This window comes from Marmota marmota, unplaced genomic scaffold (assembly GCF_001458135.2).
Source record: "Marmota marmota marmota unplaced genomic scaffold, marMar, whole genome shotgun sequence".
Lineage (NCBI taxonomy): Eukaryota > Metazoa > Chordata > Mammalia > Rodentia > Sciuridae > Marmota > Marmota marmota.
In genome coordinates this window covers 11,081,401-11,108,894 of record NW_026000101.1, presented here as the reverse complement: position 1 = coordinate 11,108,894, position 27,494 = coordinate 11,081,401, and the positions used below count along the sequence as shown (strand labels likewise).

General features: G+C 40.3%; 1 protein-coding gene and 1 long non-coding RNA gene across 4 annotated transcripts in view; one reads left to right on the top strand and one right to left on the bottom strand.

The window, feature by feature from the left end:
* Positions 1 to 213: 213 nt before the first annotated feature.
* Positions 214 to 27,494, bottom strand: part of Aldob (aldolase, fructose-bisphosphate B) — a 31,847-nt gene continuing 4,566 nt past the window's right edge. Inside the window, exons 3-11 of the mRNA XM_015492250.2 lie at positions 12,111 to 12,161; positions 8,807 to 8,928; positions 7,795 to 8,006; positions 6,846 to 6,900; positions 5,708 to 5,868; positions 4,713 to 4,796; positions 3,671 to 3,845; positions 3,080 to 3,279; positions 214 to 742 (exon numbers count right to left, since the gene is read on the bottom strand). Of these exons, the coding sequence (XP_015347736.1) occupies positions 647 to 742; positions 3,080 to 3,279; positions 3,671 to 3,845; positions 4,713 to 4,796; positions 5,708 to 5,868; positions 6,846 to 6,900; positions 7,795 to 8,006; positions 8,807 to 8,918 (1,095 nt within the window). The 5' untranslated portion in view covers positions 8,919 to 8,928; positions 12,111 to 12,161 and the 3' untranslated portion in view covers positions 214 to 646. The remainder of the gene's footprint in view (positions 743 to 3,079; positions 3,280 to 3,670; positions 3,846 to 4,712; positions 4,797 to 5,707; positions 5,869 to 6,845; positions 6,901 to 7,794; positions 8,007 to 8,806; positions 8,929 to 12,110; positions 12,162 to 27,494) is intronic.
* Positions 12,348 to 25,800, top strand: LOC107147744. Of its 3 annotated transcripts, XR_007340678.1 has the most exons (6): positions 12,348 to 12,568; positions 15,682 to 15,809; positions 18,467 to 18,680; positions 19,063 to 19,809; positions 25,204 to 25,338; positions 25,729 to 25,800. It is a non-coding gene; the product is annotated as an uncharacterized LOC107147744 (long non-coding RNA). The 3 variants fall into 3 exon arrangements; XR_007340677.1 differs by having other exon boundaries at positions 12,349 to 12,568; positions 25,204 to 25,800; XR_001504195.2 differs by lacking the exon at positions 19,063 to 19,809 and having other exon boundaries at positions 12,363 to 12,568; positions 25,204 to 25,800.

Here is a 27,494-nt window from a genome sequence, read left to right as displayed (position 1 = left end):
GCTTTTAAAAAATGTGATAATTTGAGGAGTCCACATCTAGAGTTTCTGATTTAATTGGGCTAAGGTGTATCCTGAGCATCTACCATTTGACTCCAATGAGTAGCCAAAGCTGAGGCCCCTGACCATTAATGCCAGTCATGTCTAGAAGAGTCAAAGACAATTAAATAAACTGAGCCTGTCAACAACAGCAGAAAATCAAACCCAATACCAACAGAAGAGTTACAGAACATTTTATTTATTTTTAGGTTGCAGTTGTCTCCTTCATAACCTTCCAGTGGTAAGGTTTTTCATAAGATCTACTTTCCCTTTAGCTTTTGAGATGTTTTACTCTGTAGTTGTTATTTGGAAGGAGAACTGGTTTTCTTTTAAAGACTGTTCTTTTCTTGGATGAATACTCTTGAGCCTGGGGAGCTGGAAGTGTAAGGAAACTATTGTGTGAAAGTCATCAGATCTTTGATATTCATATTTATATTTTAACAACTGAGTTAGTTTCTCCCCTGTGTCTGAAATTTAGCACATATTGTTTTTCCAGAAGTTTCCAATCTAATTTTGTCTAATTTCCAGGATTGATTGAAAGATTGTTCCCTGTCGACTCTCCTACCCAGACACCTAGAAGAGCTGGAGCCAAGCTGGTGGGCATCAGGGCCTAGTAGGTATAACAGGCAGTGAAGAGTGACTGGGTAGAAGCAGCACCAGAGGAGCCTGTGTGAACATACTGTCCTTTAGCTGCCTGGGAGTTAGCCTAAAACACAAGCATAGGAGAGGACACTGAGTTAGAGAAAATGCAACACTGGGAGTGACCACTCACTGGACACGAGCTACACCTTCAGCTGGATTTTTTTTTTTTCTCCTTGCAATGCTACTGCTAAATATTGAAGGTGATATAACCCCCCTCCTTTTTTTCCTTTTATCTTCCTTTTTGACCCAGTTTTCTGATCATTTCTTTGGTAAGCTGAGGTTTGTGTCAGTTCCTGGGAAAGTTTCTTCATAGAATCAATCATACTGCAATGACAGTACTAGAAATTGAAGTTGAGAAACTTCTCACTAGTATAGTATACTATAATCAAAAAAGAAGTGTTTACATCTTTTTCTGTGTTCTACCTATATTTATCCACAAGAATATGTAAGTTTGATATAATTGTTATCATATTATCATTTGATTGCCTGTGTACATTCCAATTAAAGGTAAATTCAGAATAACAAAACTTTTATAATAATATTTGGTGCCATTTCTTCTGTCAGTCATTGTTGCTATTGTCTGTTCTCTCCAGGACTCTCCAAGATTTGGATATCTTACATCATTGGTTCTCCAAGAGTCTTTCATAGACTATCAGCATCATTTAGGATTCTATTAGAAATGGACATACTGGCTTCACCCCATACCTACTAAGTTAGAAATTCAGTATATGGGGCCCAGCAGCCTGCATTTCAGCCAGCCCTCAGGCCATTGGGATGCACAGTCAAGCTTGAGAACCACCATCTTGGGTGATAAACTCAACTTCTCTTGCTCTGTATGGATGACACTTCTCATCCATACTTTTCATAATCCCTCATCCTGTGAGATCCACCTCCCCATCCCATCAGCCACATGCCAGCACATCCATTCCCTGCCTTCCATCATCAAGGTGCTTTTATGTTTCCTTCCAGTCCCAGAGATGTTTTTCAACTTTTTACGGTGTGGGTGGGGGCTTCCTTTCCTTTAGGGCCTCCTTACCAAACTTCTGACTAACTTGATTCCTTGCCCAGCCTCCTTTATGGTTAACAAGGAAATGAGTCTATCTATCACTAAAATGAGGCACTCCTCTCTCTCTACTAAACTTACTCTTTTATCCTGCTACTTCCCATTCAAGTTTGTCTGAATCTCCCTGCAGGCCTTAGAATATCATTAGGAAAAATTAGGAACTAAGCTAATGTACTACAAACTCACTCTCATTTCAGTTGCATGTGTACCTTATTTGATGTTTGGCTATGTCTGGCTGTAATGTCTGGTCAATTTCCTAGCAGATTGCTTCAGCAGCTTCTAACCTTCCCCACTGTCAGGAATGAAATCTAATTTCTTTCCCATTTTCAGCAAGTTCAATGAGTGATCAAATGCTCCATCTCAACTCTACCAAGCTGAATCCAAACCTGTTCTCTCTTCTTTTTTGTCTCTCCTTTTTGTCTGAGACCAATGATGCCATCCATATTTAATACATATTCTGTAAGTCCTTCTTCTCTCAGTTATTCCCATTACCTAATGTTTACCTATCCTCATACTCCTTTTGCTTTACATTTCACAAAGCCAACCTCTCTCCTATGTCACTAAACTCTAAGCTGCCTGAGAACAGTGGTTATGTATGTTCACTTCAGTACTTGACTCATAGAGAGTATTTTTAAAGTAATGGTTACTAGTTAACTTTCTTTTCTTTTGTTTTCCTCCCTCCCCTCCCCTACTCTCCCCTCCTCTCCTCTCCTCTTCTCTTCTCTTCTCTCTCTCTTTATCTTTATCTCTGTCTCTGTCTTATTTGGTCTCATTTCTCCTGATCACTTTTCCTGGTCTTTTCTAGACAAACTTCTTGAAGGGCACCTTTCCCCTTTCTCTCTCTACTGAAAATGTTGAGGGTCACTGATGTGCTCCTAAATGCCAATCTCGGTGCCTTTCCTCAGTCTTTGTTTTGAACCTCTCTGCAGCATGTAGTTACTGACCCCTTAAAACTCTTTTAGTTTGTTCCCAGAATCCTTGGTTCATCCTATTATATAATCACTGATTTTCTTGGTGGCTTCTCTTGTTCATCTTCCCAAAATGAAAGTTGACTCAAATTCAGACTTTGGTTCTCTTATTTTCTTCCCTCTGAAGTGCCTCTTTGAAAACAAAGAACCTTCAATCTACTGTCATCAGTGCTACTACCAGCATGAATAATTCAGAACTCTTTCTAGCCCCAGTCTTCCTACTGAGCTCTCATGCCACATTTTCAAATACCTATGAGGCACCGTATATAGAAACCTTCATTGCCTGGAGAAAATGATACTTCACCATTGCAAGAACATCAGGCCTCTAATATCAACTTAATCAGGTAGATAAGAGGTAGAAGCATCTTACCAGGGCCCGCTTCATGAAGGCCTCCTGGGTTGCCTTCTTGTTTGCAGCCTTGCCATTCCAGGCATCCAATGCACTGGCCTGCAGGGCCCGTCCATAGGAGAAACTCAGTTTCCAGGGCTTTGGAAGTGGGCAAAGGTTGATGGCATTGAGATTAAGAGTAGCATCCTCTTCACTCATGCCACCAGACAAAAAGCAGATGCCTGCAGGAAAGAAGCCATGACTCTACTGTATCAGATCCAGCTTATATATTCTGCTTAAGGTACATAACCTACTATCTCCATCTTTTCTCTGCTTGACTTGCATGGGACTGGGTCAGGGAAATCAGTTTGCCTTTGTTGAAACTAGTTGGCTAGGCAGAAAAAGAATTTAATAAATAAAATGGGGCACTGAAATATTTAGGAAATAAATGGATGTGAGCCATTGGACTGACATAGGATGCTTGATATCATACAGCAGGAGGGGACGTGCTGGCTGCCTGTGAGACTGGAGGTCTGTTTCAAGGGTAGAAGCAGATGGCACAACAAATGCTTGTGGCATTCTTTCAAAGTTTGAGGGCTGAGACCTTGAATTAGAGAAGAAAGAAGATCTTACCAGGAACAGCTGCAGGAACAGTGCGGTGGAGAGCCGTGACGGTGGCCATAGCCACTTGCTCTGGTGTATACTTCTTGGTGCAGGCATGTCCAGCAGTCACCATGTTGGGCTTTAGCAGGGTGCCCTCTAGGTAAACATGATGGTCATTCAGGGCCTTGTAGACTGCAGCCAGGACCTTCAGGACAAGGAGACCAAACAGGTGAACCAAAGTCAATTTTAGAGTCCCCTACTTCAGCGCTTCTATAGTGCAAGGATGCAGGATGGAGGAATTCCCATGTCTTGCCTGGCAAGAGCTTCTGAATCAGCCTCCAGGCCTCATCTTTGCAATGCACTGCAAACTGTAGCCACCGAGCACAACCATGCTCACCATCTCTACTTCAGTGGTGCCACTGTGTGAACTATGGCATGAGTTTACGTCCTTGGGACCTTTCACTCACTCTTCCCATTATGCCCTTGGTCAATATCATCCTTTAATGAGAGTGTCTTGATAAAACTAGTTGAAAACATCTAAACTGGCCTCCCCTCTTCATTCCCTTAAAAACCAAGTATAGACAGAAGTGTTTTCAAATGTCATTTCAGTCCACATAATTTTGGAAGGGGAAAAATCAAGTTCAGATGACAATATGTCTTCTACTTTCTTGGTGTATGAGAAAAATCACCTTCTTTCATAACTACTATGACTAACTTAGAAAGTCGAATGTGAACAACATGCTTTCTAAAAACATTTTATCATGCTGGCCTTATTTAAAAATTTATTAGTGTACACACAATGGAAATCCAAAATAGATAATATGTCTTGCCCAACCAAGATCCATAGTGGGAAAGAGGATTCTCCAACCCAAGTCTTAGTGTGCAAATCTTTTCTTCTTCCATGTACCAAAAAAGGGAAGTACTGACAAGCACCTCCTCACCTTCTCCATGTTACACAATGATTTTGAACAAAAGGCTATTTCAAATATAACAGCTGTTATATGTAAATAACAGCAGTTACTTAAAAACAAGATTTTTCACTGGATTTGGGATCTATATATTTAAGACCTACCTTCTCCGTCACATACTGGCAGTGTTCCAGGTCATGGTCTCCATCAGGAATTACCTCTGGCTCAACAATGGGTACCAGTCCATTCTAAAAAGGAAAATGGAGTTGTGGGTGGTCAAAAGTGAAGCTGTGTACACTGTGATTGATCCCTTCCTTAGGAGTAGATTCAACAGATTCAATTGGTATAAACAAAATCCACCATATACGTGAATTAAAGTGGGTGAAAAGTTTTTATGGAGTATCTAGTGAGAATTTGTGGCTTAGGTAAAAAAGAGCTGTGAAGTTATAGAAAACTTTTTCAGGAATAGGGTTAAAAAATAAATACAAACCCTTAATTTCTGTATCCTATTCCAGAGATTATTCTAGCTACCCCAGAACCTACTTGCCATCCTTTTAGGGCAGTCAAGTTTAAATTACTAAGAAAGAGCCTCTGGTATAAGTTAATTGAGGCATTCAAGCAGAGTGTACAGAGTTTTCTAACTGGGAATTTTCAGGTGCCTGAAACTTTAGTAACCCCAACACAGTACTCACAGAAGCAAATCAAACTTAATTTGCCCTGGAAATACTTCAGCATGTGTTGGCTAAAAACTTTAGCATCAAGCCACCATCCTCCATAAAATTATTTAGATTGGGACTAGATTTGAACTATGACCCCCTTGCTACATATCTAAGTGGGTCATATCTTGGCATTATGAACCAAAAATAAGCAAGTACCCTGGCCTCAAGAACATTACTGTTTTTAGAATTGGTTTATGGAGCTTTGGCAGAGAGCAGAAGTTGATGGCACTGGCCTTTGAGCTTCTTGCTTAATGGGGTTTCTACCAGCTTATGGGACCAAATCTTTCCCTATACACTTGGCTATAACAAAAGTAGCAAAAAATACCACTAGCATATAGTAAGGGAAGAGGAGGAACTCCTTGTGGTTATAGTAAAATTGAAAAGAGAGAATCTATGAAAGGTCTATCCTACTGTTTCTTAGCCCAGGGAAGGCAGAGCACCTGCTGACAGATGCTAGCGTAGCGGGCCAGGGCATTGGCATTTTCTTGAATAGCAAGACTGGAGGGGCACTGGTCAGCAATCCTCAGCACAGCACGCCACTTCCCAAAGTCAGCACCATCTTTCTTGTACTGAGCACAGCGCTCTGAGAGGCCATCGAGCCCTGCAAGTCACAAAAGAGAGAACAGCTTTTTTGAACCTCTGTACCTGATCCGTGGGACCACTGACAAAGTCAAGTTCTCTCTTGGCTTAGCTTTCAAGCCACAGAGCTTGAGGACTGGCAACACCCAGGCAAATAAGCTTTAATCACAATACTGGGCCACAAGACATAGAACTAATGAACATTTTTTTTAATGTAGATCCTGGACACTCCACAAGTAGAATAGAGGTAACTAATAGTTCATATTATATTCGTTTTACAAATGTGGAAACTGAGGCTCCAAGTGGTTAAGTCACTTTACCGTACAGTTTGAACAGCTGAAAAGTAACAGCTGGGATTCAAATTCTGCTTAACTAATCCAAGGCTGAGGTTAAGAATTATCTACTTGGCAGTGAAGTACCTTGAAAAATTATCTATGTAGCCTATGATGGAACAAGGATTCAAACCCAGGTGTGTCTGATCTCAAAACTTGGGGACTTTCCTCTGTATTACTGCTGAATTTCTTTTTAAAAATAATAGTTCCAGGTAGAGTATGCAATACATTGTGGTGACCACTTGGTGTACACTGTCTGATATAATCCCCATGACTACTCTGCAAAGTAGATGTTGTTATCCCATTTTTAAGGTAAGAGAACTGAAGCTCAGAGCATTTCAATGACTGGCCCAAGGTCACCCAGATATTAAATGGAGGAACTGGTATTAAAAGCCAGGTGTGTTGGGCTGGGGATGTGGCTCAAGCGGTAACGCGCTTGCCTGGCATGCATGGGTCGCTGGGTTTGATCCTCAACACCACATAAAAATAAAATAAAGATATTGTGTCCACCTAAAACTAAAAAATAAATATTTTTTTGAAACGCCAGGTGTGAATGGCTCTAAAATTAGAATAATATTCATATTTCATTTTTCCTTGCTTCTTTCTTTAATCATCTTCATTTCTAGTCTCTATGAAGATGACTCAAATCGGTAAGTAATGTCCTTACCTTGAATGGAGGTTTCTTTGTTTGTTCCTGCAAGGGGAGCACCTCCTTGGTCTAACTGTGGATACAAATAATTAACAAGTAATTAGCAGGTGTTGAATGTCAGCAAACGATAAAGCAAGACTTTTGGTTCTGTTCTCATCTTTCACAAGCTAAGGAGTAAATAGGGAAGGTGTACAGCAGGAATGGGTTTGGGGGACAGACCCAGTTCAGTCTACTGAAGAAGGGAAGTTACCTAGAAGGAACAGACTGAGAATGTCAATCCTGACATTTATTGAACACTTGCACCTCCCAGGCCCTGCATTTGGCCAGGAGGTAGAGATAAAGGAAGCAGCCTCTTCTCTAAGCATCAAAATAGCAGATGCTAAATCCACAAACTCTTTATAGATAGCCTGAATATGGGCAAATGATGTTACCCATGTGGTTCAGTTTTTTCACCTCATCTCTAAAATAAGGATAATAAATGAGTCTATTTCCAGGGGTTGCCCAGAGGATTAAATGAGTGCTTGGAATTCTAAGCATCCAATGAATGAATGCTAATTTTCACTGGAGAAATTCATGCAGTAATAGAAAACCTACTTAGAAGATAGAACAGTAGGCACTTTAATAAAAATAGGGCCATTAATCAAACAGTTATGTGATAGGAACTATTTTAAAAACTCATTTCATCCTTACAAGAACTTTATGTGTTAGGTATGAATACTCCCATTTTGAGAAATGAGGAAATAGAGATTCAGAGAGATTAAGTACCTTGTAGAAAAAGCAATTGAAAGACAAGGGCACTGGCAGAAAAGTCTAGGAGAGGATCTGATTCTCCATGGGAAGAAAATCATGATGGAAAGGTGAGAAACGAGGTGCTGAGAATTCGAGGTGTTGGCCCTGCCCCGCCCAGCATGCGGGGAGCTTGTCTCCTGACTCCTGACAGGAGTGAGGTGTGAATAGAGATATTCACCTTGATGCCCACGACGATGCCCTTCTCCTTGAGGATGTTTCTGAACAGCTTTCCCTGGCTGTCCTTCTGGTAGAGGGTCTCATGGAAAAGGATCACTCCCCCGATGCTTTGGTTGATGGAACTGTCCACCGTGAAGAGGATTTCACGGAACTGCCTGCGGTTCTCCTCCGTGTTTTCCACCTTGATCCTCTGCAGGCGGTTTCCCATGGTGCCTGAGGGGATTGGGCAGAAGGCAGCATAAGGAGCAAGCCAGGGCTTTCCTGTGGCCCCTCTCCATACTCAGTGATCCTTACCAGGATGGAAAACAAGACTCTCTTTTTAAATTCTGATCTTCAAAGTTTCTGCCTGGATTTTTGACTCCCAGGGGAAAGTTGCTAGTTGGCAGCTGTATGGGCTGGGCATGTAAGGGTCAGGTTGGAATCCATCATTGGGTTCAGGTGGACATGGAAGGCCTTTTGACCTCCCTACCCCTCCCCTGATCCAGTCTTCAAGCTCGCTGAATGTATTTGCAGTGGAAGAAGAAATGGGGAAGACTCTTAATTTTAGCTTCTGTCATTTTGGATTAAGCTGTTCAAGGCTGCCATAACTCTCCCCTATGCCATCCTGGGGTTCCCTTATCCATGAGACCTGCCCCAGTACAAATGCACATTCCACCCTGCAGACTCCTAACTGAGCTGACTTTAAAACTACCTTCTTACTAGCAGCAGACACCTGCATATCTGATCTCCCTCTGGTTACTGAGTTCCTGGCCTTGCTACAGGCTAGATTTAAATGACTCCCAGCAAGGGCCTTAAGATGGAGGGCTTGAGTCTCTCACCTTGGTTTTCCAGAATCTACCTGCTGGAGCTACAGGTCTCAAAAGATTTATGCTCAATGAATCTTCTGCTCCCTCTCACATTTATGTAAACCTTAAACCTTTACTTTCTCACAGAGAAAGGAAAATGATTATAAAGTTGCTAAGAGTGGAAACAAGATTATGCTGTTGTATGATGTGACCATTTCTCACACTCACCTACAGATTCATCTGCAGCCAGGATGCCCTTTCCATTGGCAACGATGCGCTGGGCAATATCAGAGAGCTCCTTCTTCTGTTCTGCAGTGAGGGCAGGAAATCGGTGGGCCATGGTGACAGGCCTGGAAAAAGAGTACAAGAGAGTTGTGCACAAAATGTGGGTGCTCAGATAGGTTTGTGACTAAGATGGTCTGCGCAGATAAGCTTTGCAGACTCCTCTGACCATTCTGGTCTATTTCCACAGATGGATAAACAAATAAGTTCTGTTTTTTCCCCCTTTGCCTAAGTAGTTCCAAATAGTCATAATGAATGAAAGTAGGATGCCAAATGTTCATGGCGATCCTAAATAGGGTGCTTTCCAGGAGACCTAGAGGTCACTGATTCTGAGGCTGAACCAGCTCATTAGGGACCCACTAAACCCTGACAAGTAGAGGGAACTTCAGCAATGGACTAGCTGTCTGTTCTGTGGATTTCTGGTGCCATGGTAACCTTCAGACCAAGGTGCAATTTTTCCTTCTCGGTTTAATTATTTGCACAAAGGAGTTGATAATTGCCAAAAAGAAAAAAAAAATGTTTCCTTAATGAAGTGAAAGGAAAAAAATAGCACAATAACAATTAAAAATTACCATTTATTGCCAATCATTCTGCTGATTGGTTGACATATAATTTATTCCTCACAATAATCCCAGAAAGCAGTTGGGCTTTTCCTTCTTTCACTTAATAGACTAGGAAATAATGAGAAATAGGAAATAATAAGAGAGTTTTAATCCCAAGGACCAATACCCAATAAGGCACAAAGTTGGAAAAAGAGATAGCACTCCCATCTATTCAAGGGAAAGAGTGAGGATGGGAAAGGAATTGGCCTTGGGATGGTTCCTAATGTCCAGAACACCTTAGGCTGTGAATCATCACCCCACAGACATAGCAATTCAAATTCATAAGGGTCTGACACATTCACCTTGCAATCTGGGGTTTATAAGTCAGACAGACCTGTGCTCAAGGACCAGTTCTGCTCTACCATTCCTAGCTGGGACTTGGGCAAGTCAGTAACTTCTCTTAGTTTACTATGAATTAAATGGTGATAATATCTGCTTTGGTCATCTTATTGCCAAGTGACTCAATGCAACCTATGAGTACCCTGCTCACCATAGTTGCTCAAAATGTATTTGTCAAATTGCATAATAAACATGAAGGTGCTTTATAAAGCATTATGAAAGTGAAAGGTGCCACTATTTATCTGTTTTGAACTTTAAAAAAATCATCATCTAAAGGCCCTCCATGTTTCTATTTACTACCAAGTTGTTTTCCCCATTCTGGGTTTGCTGACTCAACCAAATAGCAGAAAAAAAGTCAAGTCCAATTCATACTGTTTGCAGGAAGTTAAACTTATACAGAGGGATTAAAGGTCTGTACCACATCAGCACAAACGTTGCCTCTCTGTTAATCATAAAACAGGTCACAGGCCAATGTTCACTGCCAGAAGACAGGAGGCTAGCCTGGAATGGGTAATGAGAATCAATTATTTCTGTGCCCCTAAGCCTCTGACCAGAGGTCTCACATCAATTGTTTTTTAAAAGTGTGATGAGAAGTAGTTCACATTAAGTGGGAAAAAGCATTTTTCAGAGAAATATGCAATGTATATTATCACCCTATTTTCTTAATTAAAAGAAGTATATTCACATACTATTTGTAGGTCTACATATGCAAAGAGTAACATTCTGGTGTTACCTCTGGGGGATGGGGATAGCATCATATTTCACTTTATATTTCTTTTGTAATGTTTGATGTCTTAATGAGCAGGTATGTAAATATTTATACACACACAAATCTGGCTGAAACTTGTGAATATTAACATATAAGAACAGAGAGTAACTACAGAAGATCGACCTTAGAGAAATATTTGCATCAATATAACCCTTTAGAGATGAGGACTGGAAACTGAGGCCCAGGCCCACTATGTCTGTCTGATGCCCCTTCTAAATTGTGATGTTCTTGGATTGCAAGTCCCAGCCCACTGGCTTATGATTTAGAATCTGATTTCTAGTCCTTTTTCATTCAAATAGTCTATGGCATCCTACAGTGTGGTTCTTTCTGTCTTCCTAAAGAGGTTCTGTGAAATTGTGATCTGTAAAACATGGATATTTAACTCCCAGAGAATTATAAAACAGCAGTGAGTCTATTTGCTTCTGTACAAGCAGACGGGTTTCTAAGATGAACATGGAGCAGGGGACTGTCATTCATTGCAAGCTTATGATTGCTAGGCACGAGAGCAGCACTCTCATGTATGGATGCATGAAGATGCCCTCAACTTTGTTACCCTCCCCAGTGCCAGAGAGACAAGTGCAGTGAGATGGCACCTGATCCCTGGTGCCTTTGAACACATGGAACAGCCCAGAAAGAGACTCAAGTGTTGCTCTTTCTATTAAACTGGCGTCTAAACCAAAGGAACTCTCAGATTTCCAGCAACTACACCATTCCCTGTCCTAGTACCTCTAATCCTAACCTGGGTGTTCCCCAGATTTGCATTGGCTAAAGTGATAAATACCACAGCTACAGAACTGAAGCCACTGCTGCATCCCAACTGGCATCTAGAGCCCTAGGTAACTGTTTAAAGAGAAGTTTGTGGGAAAAGATAACATATTCTCATAACATGCCTATTTTTCAGAGAGTAGAGCAAATGTACTAAAATAAATCAGGGTCTTCACATTGGCTGGTGTTGAAAAGAAATGTGACAGAAAGCATTAAGTGAGTGGAGGGCTTGAACATCCACAACCACAGAATGACTATGATCAGTGAAGTTTCCAACCCTGTTGTTTCTTCTTTTATGCCGTGGGTGAAGGCAAAGAGCAAAACACTCCAAGGGCTCATTTTGGTCACAAAGAAACTTCAGTGCTAGAATCAGTACATGTGGGAAGAGAATGTAGAAAATGACATAAGGCAATACATATGTAAATAAAACTCACTGAAATAAGTAGTTGTAATGAAAAGAAAGTGGAAATGAACTGGACCCTCAATACTGACTACACTCCATTAAAATAGAAGTGTTCAATTATTTTTCCCAGTCCACAGACTCACAAGTGCCCCATACAGGTAACAAGGTCACTGGCAATCAATCTAGACAAATTGGCCACTTGAGGAAAGGTGCAATGAGTGTGCTGTGAGAGCACACTGTGATCTCAGCATCGCCTACCAGGCTTTTCCTATAAACAAAGGCAAGCAGTCCTTCCCCCCAGGGCTCAGGGCTATCATTAACCCCTTATTAACTCTTGCTATCCAGGTATTCAAAGGAAGTTCTTTTACTTACGGTTTGATAAAGAGTCCTCTTAGATCACAGAAGCTGTGGTTGAAGTCGCAGCTGCCTAGTAGGACAAATCTTTGGATACACACAGTTTTTATAGCCTTTTCATCAGCCTTTTTTTTTTTTTTTTAACTTTTTCCCTCCCCTTCCTACCTTGGCCTGGTAGGGAGGTGTTTATTCAATAACTGTGGTTGGTTCATAAGCAACCAATCCTTCAAATCATGTCCACACCCTCCTTAGGCTCATAGAATGTTAAAGCTACACAGGCTGGCTTTAGAACACATGACCCCTGGTCAACACCTTACATTTTATGGATGAGGAAGCTGAGGAATGGTGGACTCCGAGAGAGTCCCCTAAATCATGCAGCTAGAGAATGACTGAGCTCTAGGGCCCATCAAGGGATCCTGGGAAGAATTCTTATTAGTTTAATTCTAGTACTTTCTAAAAACATGACCATGATCAAGGTATGTATGTATTTATTTATTTATTTTACTACTCTGAGCTTTAATTTCCTCCTCTGAAAAGCAGAATTCCTCCTTCATAGGAGCATTGAGTTTATACTACAGTAGGCATTCAAGAATCATATTTCCAAATTAAACAATCAGTCCTGTATTTTCATAACTTATCTTTAATGCTTCATTAGTGGCCAGTTCCAACAGCTTACTCTATAATTAAATTTGAATGATCTTTCACAAGAGGAAATAGATTCTGTATTTTGAATTCCCTATGTATAGATTTTTTTGATGGAAAATAAAATTCAACCATTTTATTTTAAAAAATAGTATCTTTAGGCTAGGGTTGTGGCTTAGTGATAGAGCACTTGCCTAGCACATATGAGGCACTGGGTTCAATCCTCAGGACCACATAAAAATAAATAAATAAAATAAAGGTATTATGTCCATCTACAACATATTTTTCCCATCATATCCAGTCTACAAAAATTAAGCAGGGCTCCCTGATGGAGGAGAGCCAGAAGCTACCACCTTTTACACTATTCTCATTCTCTTTCAACGTTTATACTTTTGTCTTCAAAGTTGGTAAAAACCAGAAGTAAAGTCCAAGTGTTGGATCAAAGCCATCAGCACTCCCAAGTACAGCACTAAGTATCAGTTCATTCTACAAAAAGATTTTTTTCCTGAGCATTAAATCAAAATCAATTGCTTTAGAAAGTAAGGAAAAATATCAAGTGCTTTCTGAGGCAAATAAAAGGGAGAAATCTTAAAATATAATACAATGGCCATGATTATAGGAAAACATAAATTCTCTGGAACATGTTCTTTTGGAATAACTCATAAAAGGGAAAGCAAAAGAAAACAGAACTAAAGTGGTTGATAGTGCAGACCATAATATTAACATTAGGATCTATTTGGTGAAAAAGTGAAATAGCAATAAAATGAAGGGAAAAGAAGCAAGAGAATTAGGCTTTCCAAATATAGTTAAAGCTCAGTTTCTCAAAATAGGAAGGGCTAGACACTGTATGTGATAACTGAAGAAACTGGAGTATTTGAAACACAAAACTGGGGCTCTTTTGGTGAGGGAAGTGTTGACCAAGACTGTCCTGAGGACATCAGGTGGAGTTCTCATCAGCAACTCTGACTTCATTTTCTGGTTCTCCCACCTCCACCTGGTGCTCATTTAAGAACATGGTACTCGATTCTTGAGACCAAGGTGACCTCATCTGGAGACATATGGATTTGTTAAAAAAAAAAAAAAAAGGGAGAGGCAGATGGTGATGAAGAATGGAGAGTGGGTGTAGTGATGGCCTTTGGGGTTCCAAGCTGGGGTGGTCAGAACTGTGGCTAAAACATTCTACCTGCTGAGAGATGCCACTATTTGTGTTACAAAGATGACAATCACAATAGCTATCTTTTCTCTTTTAAGGCTCTGTGGTGCACTTGGTTCCTTTTCTTCATGATCTTCCACCTTATCACTTTTCTTAGGAAAGGTCTGTTACTCCCACTTTATGCACAAAATAATTCTTGTTCAGAGAGAGCAAATAACTTGTCTGGAGTCATAAGACAGGTACATGCAGACTATGTCTTGCTCCAAGTCAATGGTCTAAAGCAGACCTGTTCACATTTTAGTGAACACAGACAGCATAGATCAGTTTTTTTCTGTCTGCCTCTCAGTAGTTTATAACCTTGGATGTTAAACCTGCATTAATCAGAGAGGAATGCCTTGCGTCGGCAGACCTAGGTGTCCCTGGTCATGCTGGGCGTAGTTTCACGTGAACAGCAGACTGGCCAGGCACGTCAGAGGAGCATGAGTACAGCTGGCCCTGAGCAGTACCCTACCGCCTGCTGCTGCTCCTCTCCCATCAGCATTTGCCCACCTCCAGGGATTGATGTGCTTTTGAAACTCAAAGTTCAAGAAAGCAAAGCTAAGGGCTTACTGGATCTTAGAGAAAGAAGGACTCCAAGCAGAACAGATTATTTATTTTGTTTTGTTGGTTGGAGCTGTTTTTTTAAAAAGCCTCCTAGCCCTGTCAAATGTTCAAGATTGAAATACCATGGGACTTGGAGGCTGAGAAACAAGGGAGAATTTCCCAACCTTTTCTTTTTTTTTTTTTTTTTAACAGTACTGGGGGGTTGAACCCAGGGCCTTGTGCATGCTAGGTAAGCATTGTATCACTGAGCTACATCCCCAGCCAAGTCCTCACTTTTTGGTCCAGTTTCACCATCTGGTAAAAGGACTAGTAAGGCCTCCACTAGAAACTGATTGTGAAGCATGAATTAAATAACATTAATAGTCTAGCATAGGATAGATTTTTATGAAATAGGTAAATATGAACACACCTGTGATTTAGAGATCTCCAATTATTGATTATTTTGAAAGGTGATACACTGATGGCATTCATAATCGTTACTGTCAGTACCTTCAACAACTGCCAACGTATTCTTCACTTTCTGCCCCATTCCAAGTATTTCTGGTTTGAATGTGATACAAAATCAATCATCAGGCCATGGAGTTAAGTGTATTCGTGCACCCAGCACAAGAAAAAACTTGACTATGTAAGTAAATTTTATGTATCATGGAGTTATACTCACTATAGGATTATTATATTATGAGAAAGAACTTTCATAAAAAGAAGTCCACACCTACACAGTGCAACTTGAAGAATCATGGCTGGAGTTTAAAAATACCTTCCCCCATCTGTGATATAGGTATTTCCTTGTTGAATTGCATTCCGATTTGGTGATTGGGATGGTTTCATAACTCCGAATCAGCAGTCATGATTTTGATTATGGAGAGAGGGTTAGTTGAAAAACTCTTTACTGAACTTCTGTGTGTAGAGTGTTTGGGTAGCTGTGGAAACTTCTGGAAAGGATATATTTTGTTGAGAATATAAAATGAGTAAGAGTGACTCAATCTTAGAACACTTCACAACACCAGGGGTGTAAAGGTAGTGTTGGGGTCAAGAATCAAATCATACCAAACCAATGAATACAAAAAGTATTTTTTTGTGGTTATGGTGGTGGTTATGGTGGTGGCTGTGTTTGTCATTGTTACTGTAGTGTTCATGGATGACTCTGAAGTAACATGAGAGAAAAGACTAAGAAAAGCCTACCTATTCCAGATTTTTACATGGCCAATGCATGCTTCATACCAGTTATTTCTGCTCATCTGTAAGACCCAAGAGGGAAGGACCAGCGATGTTTCACCACTGTCTGCCCAACATCCAGTCCCATGTCGGGAATACAGCAGGTACCCAATCAATTTTTGTTGAATAAATGGATTAATAAATATATTAATGCATGAATTTCAATCTCAAAAAAGTCCAGAGTAACTGGCTTATAATTAATATCCTTGTGATCTTTGAAATTATTGACAAGTAGAATATAACTTTTGCTTTTTCTAAAACTGATTTGAGTATTTCCTTGTTTATTATAACTAGGATTTGAAAGCTTTTCTATCATTGTTCATTTGGAATTTCATGGGAATCCAGATTGCAGCTCCCCTGCAATGTTACACAAGAACCATAGTTCCCCACTCCTCAAAAATATGGTGCTAAAATACGCATAAGATAAAATTTACAGCTTACTCACTTTCAAGTGTCCAGTTCAGTATCATTAAGTATATGCACTTTGTTCTGCCACCAATCTCAAAATTTGTGCAAAACTGAAACTCTCTATCCATTAAACAACTCTCCATTCCATTCTGCACCCAAATTCTGGAAACCACCATTCTATTTTCTATCTCTATGAGTCTGGCTATTCTAGGTTCTCCTTGAAATCGTAATTGTGTGTTTGTGACTGGCTTAATTCACTTAGCATAATGTCCTGGAGTTTCATTCATGTCATAACATATGTCAGAGTTCCTTCCTTTTAAAAATTGAATAATATTCCATTTTGTACGTATGCCACATTTTCTTCATCCATTGAATAGTCAATGGACCCTTGGGCTGATTCCATCTTTTGGCTATAGTGAATAATGATATGGTGAACATGAATGTATGTACAAATATCTTTTTAAAACCCTGATTTCAATTATTTTATTAATGTATCAGCTTCATTAAATTAGAATCACATACCATACAATTCACCCATTTTTAAAGGTTCAGAATTGGAGCATATAGTCTTAAGGCACCATAATGAAGCTCAGGGCAACATGGGAATTGAAGAGTCAGGATTCACCTTCCATTTCTTCATGGCAAATTTTTAGACACTCTTCATTGCTAAGAAATCTGAACTCTCTGCATTGTACAAGTAGAGTGCCTGTGTAAATTCTTTATCCAAGGTAAGTGAACGTGAGAGTACTCATATTCCAGGACTTAGAAATATCACCTTCCTTGATACTGGAAAGTAAAACTGAAGCTTGGAATGGAGAAAGAGTTTTGATGAAAAGGGGCTACGTCTACACAAGACAACCGTAGGGATCATGGCTGGAACTTAAAAATATCTTTTTCAGTCTGTGATTTGGGTATTTCCTTGTTTATTATAACCTGCTTCAATGTTTGGGATGTTTTCAAGACTCTGAAATCAGCAGTCATTATTCATCAAGAATTCATTCATCAAGAATTTGAGGTTTTCCTTCACTGAGGAAATGGGTAGATGCAGTTAGGATGCTGTGGAAGCAGAATCATTAGGAAACAATTTCAGAATTACTGAGGGACCAGTATTTATGTGACATGAAAGAGTTACACTGTGGTCCTCATTGGCCACCCATCCCCATGTTCCCACAACCCCTCACATTGGGTTATTTACCACCTGGTCAGTGTTTTCTCTTTGCCTTTTGCTCAATCGTCTCAAAGTCCAATTTTCCTCTCACTATCTAATCAGGTTGTGGTTACTTATGTCATTTATGACCCCCAGCCCAATATTTCTTTCACTGTTCCTTATCTCTTTGGTAAAACTGTGGGCCTTTAGGTGGGAAAACATTGTGTGCAAGAGGAAAAATTTCCAAATGAGGAAACACAAGGTTAGGTCCAGTTCTGCTCCTGTCCAGCCACAGGGCTGCAGGAAGCCCCTCCTCCCAGCCTCCCTTTCCTTTTGTGTACATTTTTTTGTGTACAGTGGGCCTAGAAATAGCGACCCTCCTGTGTTGCTGCATTGCCTAAATTACATGGTGCTTATTTTTATGAGTGAGTGCTTTGACATCTAGGAAGCCCTACATAACTGTAAAGTCACTTCATGTTACTTCACAGAATAGTTCTGTGCTCCTATAGCACAAACGGTGAGTTGAGTACACACATACACACACACACACAGTTTGAGAATCAGGAAGCAAGATTCGGGACCTAAGGTTACTCTTTTGTGTTTTTTAAATACCTTTATTTTATTTATTTATTTCTATGTGGTGCTGGGGATCGAACCCAGGGCCTCGCACGTGCTAGTCGAGCGCTCTACTGCTGAGCCACAATCCCAGCCCCTAACGCTACTCTTGATAGCTACATGGCATTGTTCATGGGAGGGCATTGCCATTTGCTGAACACTTCCGCCTAACAGGGCACTTCCCATACAATGCACCACTAATCCCCATTTATTAGAAGGGTAAGCATTGTTTTGGAGAGGAGGGGAATGATCTAATATCTTGCCCAAAGTCGTGCCATTAGTAAGCAGCCAGGCAGGAACTGAAACACAGGCTTAGGAGTCTAAGGTTCTCCACAAGCTTTGAGCTTTTTATCTATGTGAATGAAAGTTCTCTTCATGCTCTGATATCTTAAAGTTGCATGATTTTGAAACATAGTTGTCCTGGAGCAAAGGAAATAGTTTAAGACAAAAACATAAGAATCTTCAACTGTGAAATATTTTCTTTCAGAAAGTATTGTTGCTATGGATTGACTCTAGATCTTCAAAATCTGGGCGTGCATGGAAGAGACGGGAAGGTTCTAGCCTCCTGCCTCATTTCCTCCTGCTTTTCAGATTTGTTTCCTCCCACCTTAGCAGTCTTCAGGAATGAAGAGGACCAGCTGGAACTGATCCAGAACTCTGCCATCCTGGAAGGCTGGGAGGGTACAGGCTCAGACTGCTGAGGGCCAGTAGCTTAAGCAGATGATACACCAGTCAACTGCTTGTGGCCACCTTGGTGCCACATTATCTCCCACCAAATAAAGGACAGGGCTGCTCACCCTCCCAGGTAATTAATTCAGTCATCTACAAATTCAACTCTCTTTCTTGAAGGTCCACCCATAAATTTTCTTGGTGAGTTAATGTAACAGTCCTTAAGAATTTGGACTTTGAGGTCAGATAGAACTTGTTTCAAATTCCAGTTCTGAGCTTTCTTGCTATGATGCTTTGGAGAAATTCTCTAATTGTTTCTGAGTCTGATTAGTAAAAGGATAATAATAAAAATGACCCCACAAGGTTGTTAGAGGATTGGGTTGAATAATGAATCATAGGGTTTTGTTTGTTTGTTTGTTTGTTTTGAGAGAGAGAGAGAGAGAGAGAGAGAGAGAATTTCTTAATATTTATTTTTTAGTTTTCAGTGGACACAACATCTTTATTTTATTTTTATGTAGTGCTGAGGATCGAACCCAGCGCCCCACACATGCCAGGAGAGCACGCTACCACTTGAGCCACATCCCCAGCCCAATCATAGGGTTTTAAGCATAATGTTGGCCAAAGGTAAGTACTGTGAACATAACAGCTGTTGTCCATCGTCATCATTCCTTCTCCCCACAATTCTCAAGTTCCCTTCTCCCTCTTGATCACCAAACATTTCAAAATGTTTGCTCCCACAGTACCCAATCTCATTATCTCCTGTATCCTTCATCCAGAATCTTCCCATCTCACTCTTACCTAAAAAATATTTCTCCATCTAATATGTAGAAAAATAAGCTGAATCCTGAGTCCAACCCAAAGTTGTTTACCCATACCCATGAAGAGATATCCCCCACTTGAAGGGTAGTAGGGGCCTACTGCCATTACCTGAACCAGTTTATACACAGAAGGAGACGGAGAGAGGTGGAAGCAGGTGTGAGAAGAATAAAGACAATGGCTATTTTACTTGTGGAAATGTATTAAAGGGGAATGAGGGAAAGAGATAAGGTCACAAGATGTGGCCACACACCCATGCCTCTGAATCAGGAGCAGACTGAGTGGCAGGGAAGCCAGTCTTCCAGACGGGGCAGACAGGTTCACCTCACTAGCCCCTGTGTCACATTGTTCAAAGTGCATGGCCAGACTGCGTGGAGAGAGCATGTCCTCTGTGGCACACCAACCCCCAGGCATGCCAGCACCCGCCTGTTGGGCTGCCATCTGGAGATGTAAGTAAGAGTTTGGAACAAGTTATCTCCCTGGCAAGGAGCCCGGGAAGCTTTGCTTTACTTTTGCTTTACTGGCCTCCCAGCAGGAGGCTGCATGCACAATGCTCATGACCAAGGGGCAGAAGCCCTGGTGTGGAAGGTGGAGTGGAAAAGGAGGGAGGAGTCACTCTCTTTTAATCTGTTTCCTACCCTGGTCCTGCCTTCTATTGATATTCTCTTCGGTGGCCCTTCTTTGAGTCATTCACCAAGGGAGAATAGAGTCCCTCTGATTTCCTGTCACTTTTAAAAGTGGGAAGAATTGGGCTGCTATAAACATTGATGTGGCTGTGTCCCTGTAGTATGCTGTTTTTTAAGTCCTTTGGGTATGGCCAAGGGGAGGGATAGCTGGGTCAAATGGCGGTTCCATTCCCAGTTTTCCAAGGAATCTCCATACTGATTTCCAGATTGGCTGCACCAATTTGCAGTCCCACCAGCAATGTATGAGTGTGCCTTTTTCCCCTCATCCTCGACAACACTTATTGTTTGTCTTCATAATAGCTGCCATTCTGACTGGAGTGAGATGGAATCTTTGAGTGGTTTTGATTTGCATTTCTCTAATTGCATTTTTCATTTTTTCATATATTTGTTGATTAATTGTATATCTTCTTCTGAGGAGTGTCTGTTCAGGTCCTTGGCCCATTCATTGATTGGGTTATTATTATTATTATTATTATTATTATAATATTTTTTTGGTGCCTAGCTTTTTGAGTTCTTTATATACTCTAGAGATTAGTACTCTATCTGATGTGTGAGGGATAAAGATTTGCTCCCAAGATGTAGGCTCTCTATTCACTTCACAGATGGTTTCTTATGCTGAGAAGAAACTTTTTAGTTTGAGTCCATTTATTGATTTTTTGATTCTTAATTTTAATTCTTGCACCAAAAGAGTCTTATTAAGGAAGTTGGGGGTGCTCTATATGTGTAATAAGAATTGTAATGCATTCTACTGTCATATATAAATAAAAAATTAAATTAAAAAAAGAAGACTACTCTTCTTTAAGAAGATTTTTATTAGGTAGAATTTGGATTGTGGGAGTCGAAAATGAATGTGGATTTTTGGTTATACAGACATGAAGACTTGTCCATTCAGAGGTGAATTGGACTAGGATAAAGTCAGTGATGTGTGAAAGAAGAAAAACCAAGTTTGAAATATGATTTGTGCCTCAGTGAAAAAAATTAAAGGCTATACTATATTATAGTGTTATTAAATACTATATTATAGTGTTATTAAATACTATATTATAGTGTTACTAAAATTGGCATTATTGGGGGACTGGGAATATAACTCAATGATCTAATGATAAGTAAATGTTGGCATATCCCTTTGATATACTATTTGTATTTTGAAAACATTAAAATTATGTCAACTAAGGAGACATAATGGCAAGAAAAATAATGAGGATAAAATGTTAAAGGAAATTTTGTGCATTATGATCCTTATTATAAAGAAATATATATGTGTATGTATGTATGTATATATGAACCAGAAGAGTAGTCATGTTTGATCTTTCATTATAATTTCTTGCGGTTTCCAAGTTTTCTCCAAGAACTACAAATTATTCTAGTAATCAAAGATTTTTAAATAAATAGAAACATAAAAGATAAAAAAAATTTTTTAAAGTGGGAAGAGCCAGCTCCATGGTGCAAACCTGTAATCCCAGTGGCTGGTGGGCGAAGGGGGCGGGGAGCTGAGGCAGGAGGATCAAGAGTTCAAAGCTATCCTCAGCAAAAGTGAGGCGCTAGGCAAGTCAGCGAGACCCTGTCTCTAAATAAAATACAAAATAGGGCTGGGATGTGGCTCAGTGATCAAGTGCCCCTGAGTACAATCCTCAGTACTGGAAAAAAAAAAAAGTAGGAAGAAGGCTGTAATAATCCCAGGAACTTGGTAGTCTGAGGCAGAAGGATCAAAAGTTTGAGACCAGCTTGAGCAACTTGTCTCAAAACAACAACAAAACCCAACAATTACAATAACAATAACAAGAAAAATGTACCTTAGTATTCAGGTGTAGCTCAGTGGTGGAGTACCCATGGATTCCATATCCAATACTGAAAAAAGAAAAGAAAGAAAGCAGGAGGGGGGATTCAAAGACAACCAGTTCTTAAAAGATAATTATATTTTGGAGCCATCTCTTGTGAGAGCTCTTACTGTGTAAAAGCAAATTTGCCAGTAATTTTTTAGTATCCTCTTCCCTCCTCCATTCTGTTTCTCGGAGGTTTCTTCTCAAGATGCTCATTTCCCCTTGTCCTCCCTGAGGGAAGCTGTGAGGGAAGCTGCCTACAGCGGTTCTGCAAAAGCCACCATCCCAATTGACAGGGGTCTGGCAAAGAAGAGAAGGCATGATCACAAATAGGTTCAGAGCTCAGCTGGGTTCTCCTTGTCCTTTTATATCCAGATAAGATTGGTTCAAACCTCTATCCTATAACTACAGAAAGTCCAGTACCTTTCCCCAGTGTGGGGAAAATTTCCAGGGGCAGGGTATTATATTATTGAGATTACTCTGGCCAAGAGCTTCTCATTTCACCCAATCAGTTGAGTCCAATTCACCCAGCCCCAGCACACCTACCCTGTTCTTTCCATAATGGGAAACTTGATCCCTTCATTTGATTTCCATAAAAAAGCAAGGAAAAAAACTATGCGATTTCATTTTCACAAAGTCTTTTTGTGGACATAAAGGTTTCCAGAGAGGATCAAGTATTACAAGGTGGCAGTTTAAAATTGAGCATCAACCTTCTACATCCCTGAAAGTCCTTTGTTCTGTCTACTGCTAAAAATTCTACTTCTCTTCTCGCCCCTCGAATCTCTCCTCCTCCCCTCCTCCCTTGCAGATTTCCTTGACAGATCTGAATTGCTTTTTCTCTACTAGGTGGTACCCCCAGCTCATCTCTGAACCTTGAATCTCCAAACAGGGCAACTTACACCAGGCAGGGCCACTGACTTTGCTAGCAACAAGCCACTCACAGAAGCCTTGAGATTTCCTTTCACATATCTCACTAGACTTAAAAGCTACCTTTGGTGTTACTGGACAATTTTGGTTTTTCTTTTAAGCATGTCCCAAGGTTGTATTGGGAGGACCAGAGGAGAGGTAAGGGAGAACTTTGTAAGTGAGTTCAAAGGAAAGGTCTTCTCTGAGACTGTCAGGAAGAATCAAACTGAGGAATCTGTGAAGAGTTAGGAATGTGCTGAGTGTGAACTTGCAGATGAGTGGGGGAGGATGAAGGATGGAGGGGGATGCAGAGCTGTGGCGAGGGGACATCTTTCCACGTGTCTGTTTCCTTCCTAGCCCCTTAGCTCTGTGACTGGGGCTGAAACAGAACCAGGAAACACCCGAGAAGAATTAACAAGGGACAGGCATTCCTTCATACCCAGATGATGTCATTTCATTTTTTTTTTTTTGAGCTAGATATGACCAGAAGTCACATGTTGAAGGTAGCAGCAGGGAGAGCTCCATAACCTGTGGGGGTAGTGCAAAATGAAAATGTGGGGTTCTGGTCCAAAAGAAGGGGAAAGTGCCATTAAATGTAGTAAAATTAGCTGGGTACAGTGGCACTTGACTGTAATCACAGCGACCTGGGGGGCTGAGGTGGGAGGGTCACAAGTTTGAAGCCAACCTCAGCAACTCAAGGAGATCATGTCTCAAAATAAAATAAATAAATAAATTAAAAGGACTGGGGTTGTAACTCAGTGGTGGAGTTCCCCTGGGTTCAATCTCCAGTGCCTAAAAAAAGGTAGCAAAATATAAAGTTTCTTTTTCTTCCATAGTATCTCTTTTGATTTTTAAATGGCTGTTTAATGTTAAGAAAGCTTAAAATTTGAATCATTAGTATGAATTTTGCCCCTTATCTCTATATTGTGCTATGCCAGTTTTGAATACAAATACGGGAACATTTAACCTGTGTGTGGAATCACAAAAACAATACAACTTACGTCTTGTAGTCCCCACATGCATTTCATTCGTATCAAGAGAGTAGAAAGGCTGCACAAAACTCAACCTCTTTATTCCACTTCTTGGTAACACATGTTCCCTTGCGCTCTCTACCTTCCACTTACTAATGAGTAAAGAAGTACTAAGAGGAAAAGGAAGTGCAGGCTGCGCTATCTTTCCCTTTCCCTGCCATGTCATCCTTTTCAAGTTAAGTGGCTGGCTAATACAAGAAAGTGACACAAAGAAGAAAGGATGGGATAGGGTCTCTTCATTGTTGATGTTTCTTACCACACCATGGCTTTTTTTTTTTTTTTTTTTCTGGAACAAAAGCAAGCTCTGGTTTGAATGGAAAGCTTGGCCTTTCCAGATGCTTGGTATCTTCCCTGTAACTCCTTCCCTGAGACTCTCCTGCATTCTCGTGCATCAAGGGTCCTCTGCAAGTCTCCGCTCACAGAGCAGAGGCAACACCATATGCAAACATATTATGCCGTGTATTCCCTTGATTAGGTGCATGTTCCATTGTCCTGTTGGACTTTACTTATAACACAAACTTAAATATTAAAATCACTAAAACCTTTCAAGATGGCAATAGCAAACCTTGAACCCTTTTGAGTGGAGGGCCCTGTGTGACAAAAGCACAGGAAACACCCATAAAACCAGCAGAGAGCAGAGCCCTAGACTGCCTGCCTACTGGGTGTTCCATGAGATTGAAAAACATTTCTATCTAAAGACGTTTTATTTTGAGATCTTTGCTGCATTTTGCTTCCTGACTGATGTGAACACTTTTAGTTCTCAAAACACATTGCCAGGGCTGGGGCTGTAGCTCAGTGGGTAAAGCACTTGCTTTGCATGTGTGAGGTACTGGGTTCAATCCTCAGCACCACATAAAAAGATATTGTGTCCATTTAAAACAACAACAACAACAACAACAACAAAAACAAAACAAAGAAACAAATAAACAAACAAAAAACATTGCCAGATAGCATAAATAAGAAAGAATACCTCTCTATTTAGTTAACACTAAACGTTGACTGTGTATGACTATGTATGTTTTGTAGTTCCCGCATGCATATGAATTTCATATGCATATTTCATACATGCATACTACAAGACATATATACTCTTGCTATTTTCTTCATTGTGATGTTTCACTAGCCCCTCTAATTTAAAATGCCTCAAACTCATTTCCCCTCCTCTATGTAGACACAAAACAACTAACATTTAATTAGCTGTAAACATGTACCAAACATTTTAATTCCTATTTAGTAGTTATACCATATTTACTACCTTTTCCCAGATGAGGAAATGGAAGCTTAGAAAGTATATTTCACTTGTTAAAGGGTTACTGAGTTGAAATAGTTACTGAGTTGAAATATAATCACTGTATTTATGACCCCAAAGTCTATGTAATTAATCCCTTCTCTTTCCTTAGCTTTTCTAGGATTGCAAGATAATTCCTGAAACAATGGCTGTGGTGTGATTGTGGAAAGAAAGGTCTTCCTTTGATCTTGCAGCAAAGCAGTGTCTATAGTAAATCCAGGACCCTGGTGTTCTACAGATCACTATGGTACTATGATCCCTACCAACAGACATCCTAAAAACCTATGTGTTCAGCCCAGAGGAGTTTCTTAGAGAAGCTGTGGTCCTCTATTCCTTAGTGACCTCTTGTGGCAAATGGACTACCTGTTGTGAACCATCCTCCAGAGGATAAAGAGCTTATCACTCACTGTTATGCCCAACCCTGGACCACACAAAAGGCTTCAGGGGAATCTGGTTAGGAAGTGGGGTAGTATTTGGTCTCACACACACACTGACATGCCTGGAAACAGGCTAGAGGAGACATCCTCATCATTCCAGTGTGTCCAAAGTGAGCCAAGGATATAAAAGCACCAGGTTTTCTGTTTCTTGGACTTGTCTTTGTATCTTTCCCCCAATTCCTTCTCCTCTCTTCCTTTAGGTGAGGAGAGAAAGCTATATTGAAGCATAAATCAGATTGAAGAATTAAATAATATTAACAAGACTAGCAGCACAGCAATGTGTACAAGGTTGATTTTAACAGAATAAATTTTTAAAATATGAATATCAGTAGGAGCTTTCAAGTGATTGTATTAACATTAATATGTACACAGTGTAATACTATAAAAGTATAAAACTTGTATATAATGGAGGCAGAGGAGTGGGGTAAAAAAACAAATTATCTGGAGGTGTAACTCAAAGGTAGAGCATTTGCCTGGCATATGTGAAGCCCTGGGTTTCATTCCTAGCCCCACAACACAAGCAAAAACCAAACAAATAAAAGAAGCCACATTACAAAATATTTTTTATGATATATTTTTTATAATGTTGGAGTGAGTTTCCATGCAAACAGAAAAGAAATTCACCAAAATGTCAACAGTGGTAGTTATCTCTGAGTGGTGATATAAAAGATTCAACATTTGTTCTCTACATTTTTATATATTTCAGTGGTTCTCAGTGTATTATAAGTCTGGGGCTGGGGATGTGGCTCAAGCAATAATGCGCTCGCCTGGCATGTGCGAGGCGTTGGGTTCGATCCTCCAGCACCACATAAAATAAAATGTTGTGTCCACCGAAAACTGAAAAATAAATATTAAAAAAAATTCTCTCTCTCTCTAAAAAAAAAAAAAAGTCTGTTATGCATCTGAATGCTAGACCAATTAAGTCAGAATGTTCAGGGTAAGGCTTGGGTGCTGGTAAAAATTCCTCCTGATGATTGTAATGTGCAATCAGGCTTGAGAACCAGTGTTATTTTGTTTGGTTTTACAATCAGTGTTCATTTTTATAAGTCAGGAAACCAGACAAAGTTATCTCGATTTTACCAATTTGTATGCAATGTGCATTTGTGCATATAGGCAGTTGCAGAAATTAAGCTGAAGCCAGTAAAACATCCAAAGGAAACAGTAAAGTGGCCTCACTGATAACTGATTGTGGAATCTGAAGTCAGGAAAACCTGGCTTTGCTTCATTATTCTAATCCCTCCTGGCTGTTACCTGGAGCTACTCACTTCATCTGTTTGAATGTGCTTCTCCTCTAGTAAAGGCAGGCAGAAGGATGAGAATTAAGTATTGCATGTGCTTAAGTTATTCGTTATAATAAAGATAGAGGACAGAACAGAAAAGAAGATAGGTAAAATAAACAAGCATTGCAATATAAAGCATGGCCTTCCAGCAGTTTAGTGTTTTTTGTTTTCCGTGGATGCTTTCATTCCTCTAACAAACACAGTTGCTGAGGGTCTATTATCTACCAGGAGCCATTACAATGGATGAAGAAGACTTAAGGACAGTCTTGTTACCCTCAAGGACAGCACTTGATGTAAGTGAAGGATGGGGTGAGTGCTGTAAGAAAGAGGTGCCCAAGGCAGCAAGGAGGCTGGATCTGGTGCCTCTTATGGGGAACGGCTGACATCTCTGTTAAATATAGGGGCTGAAGTCTGGGGAAGCGTGTGCCTCACACTTTATCCTCTAGAGGGAGCTCAAGGCTTTCTCCTCTGACCCCTGAAAAGACTCCATTTCCAAAGGGTAAAGGTAACATAAACAGAGCTAGCTTAGGATAATTGCTTTGATGCTTCACACACTTGGAGATCTCTTCTTTTAGGCATTTTCCCTTGAATTGTTTCCCTCTTTGCTTCCCCACAGCTGGCACTGGAGGAAAGTTGTGGGATCTCCCTCCTACTTAAAAAAATTGCTCTCTCCACTTAAAAGACTA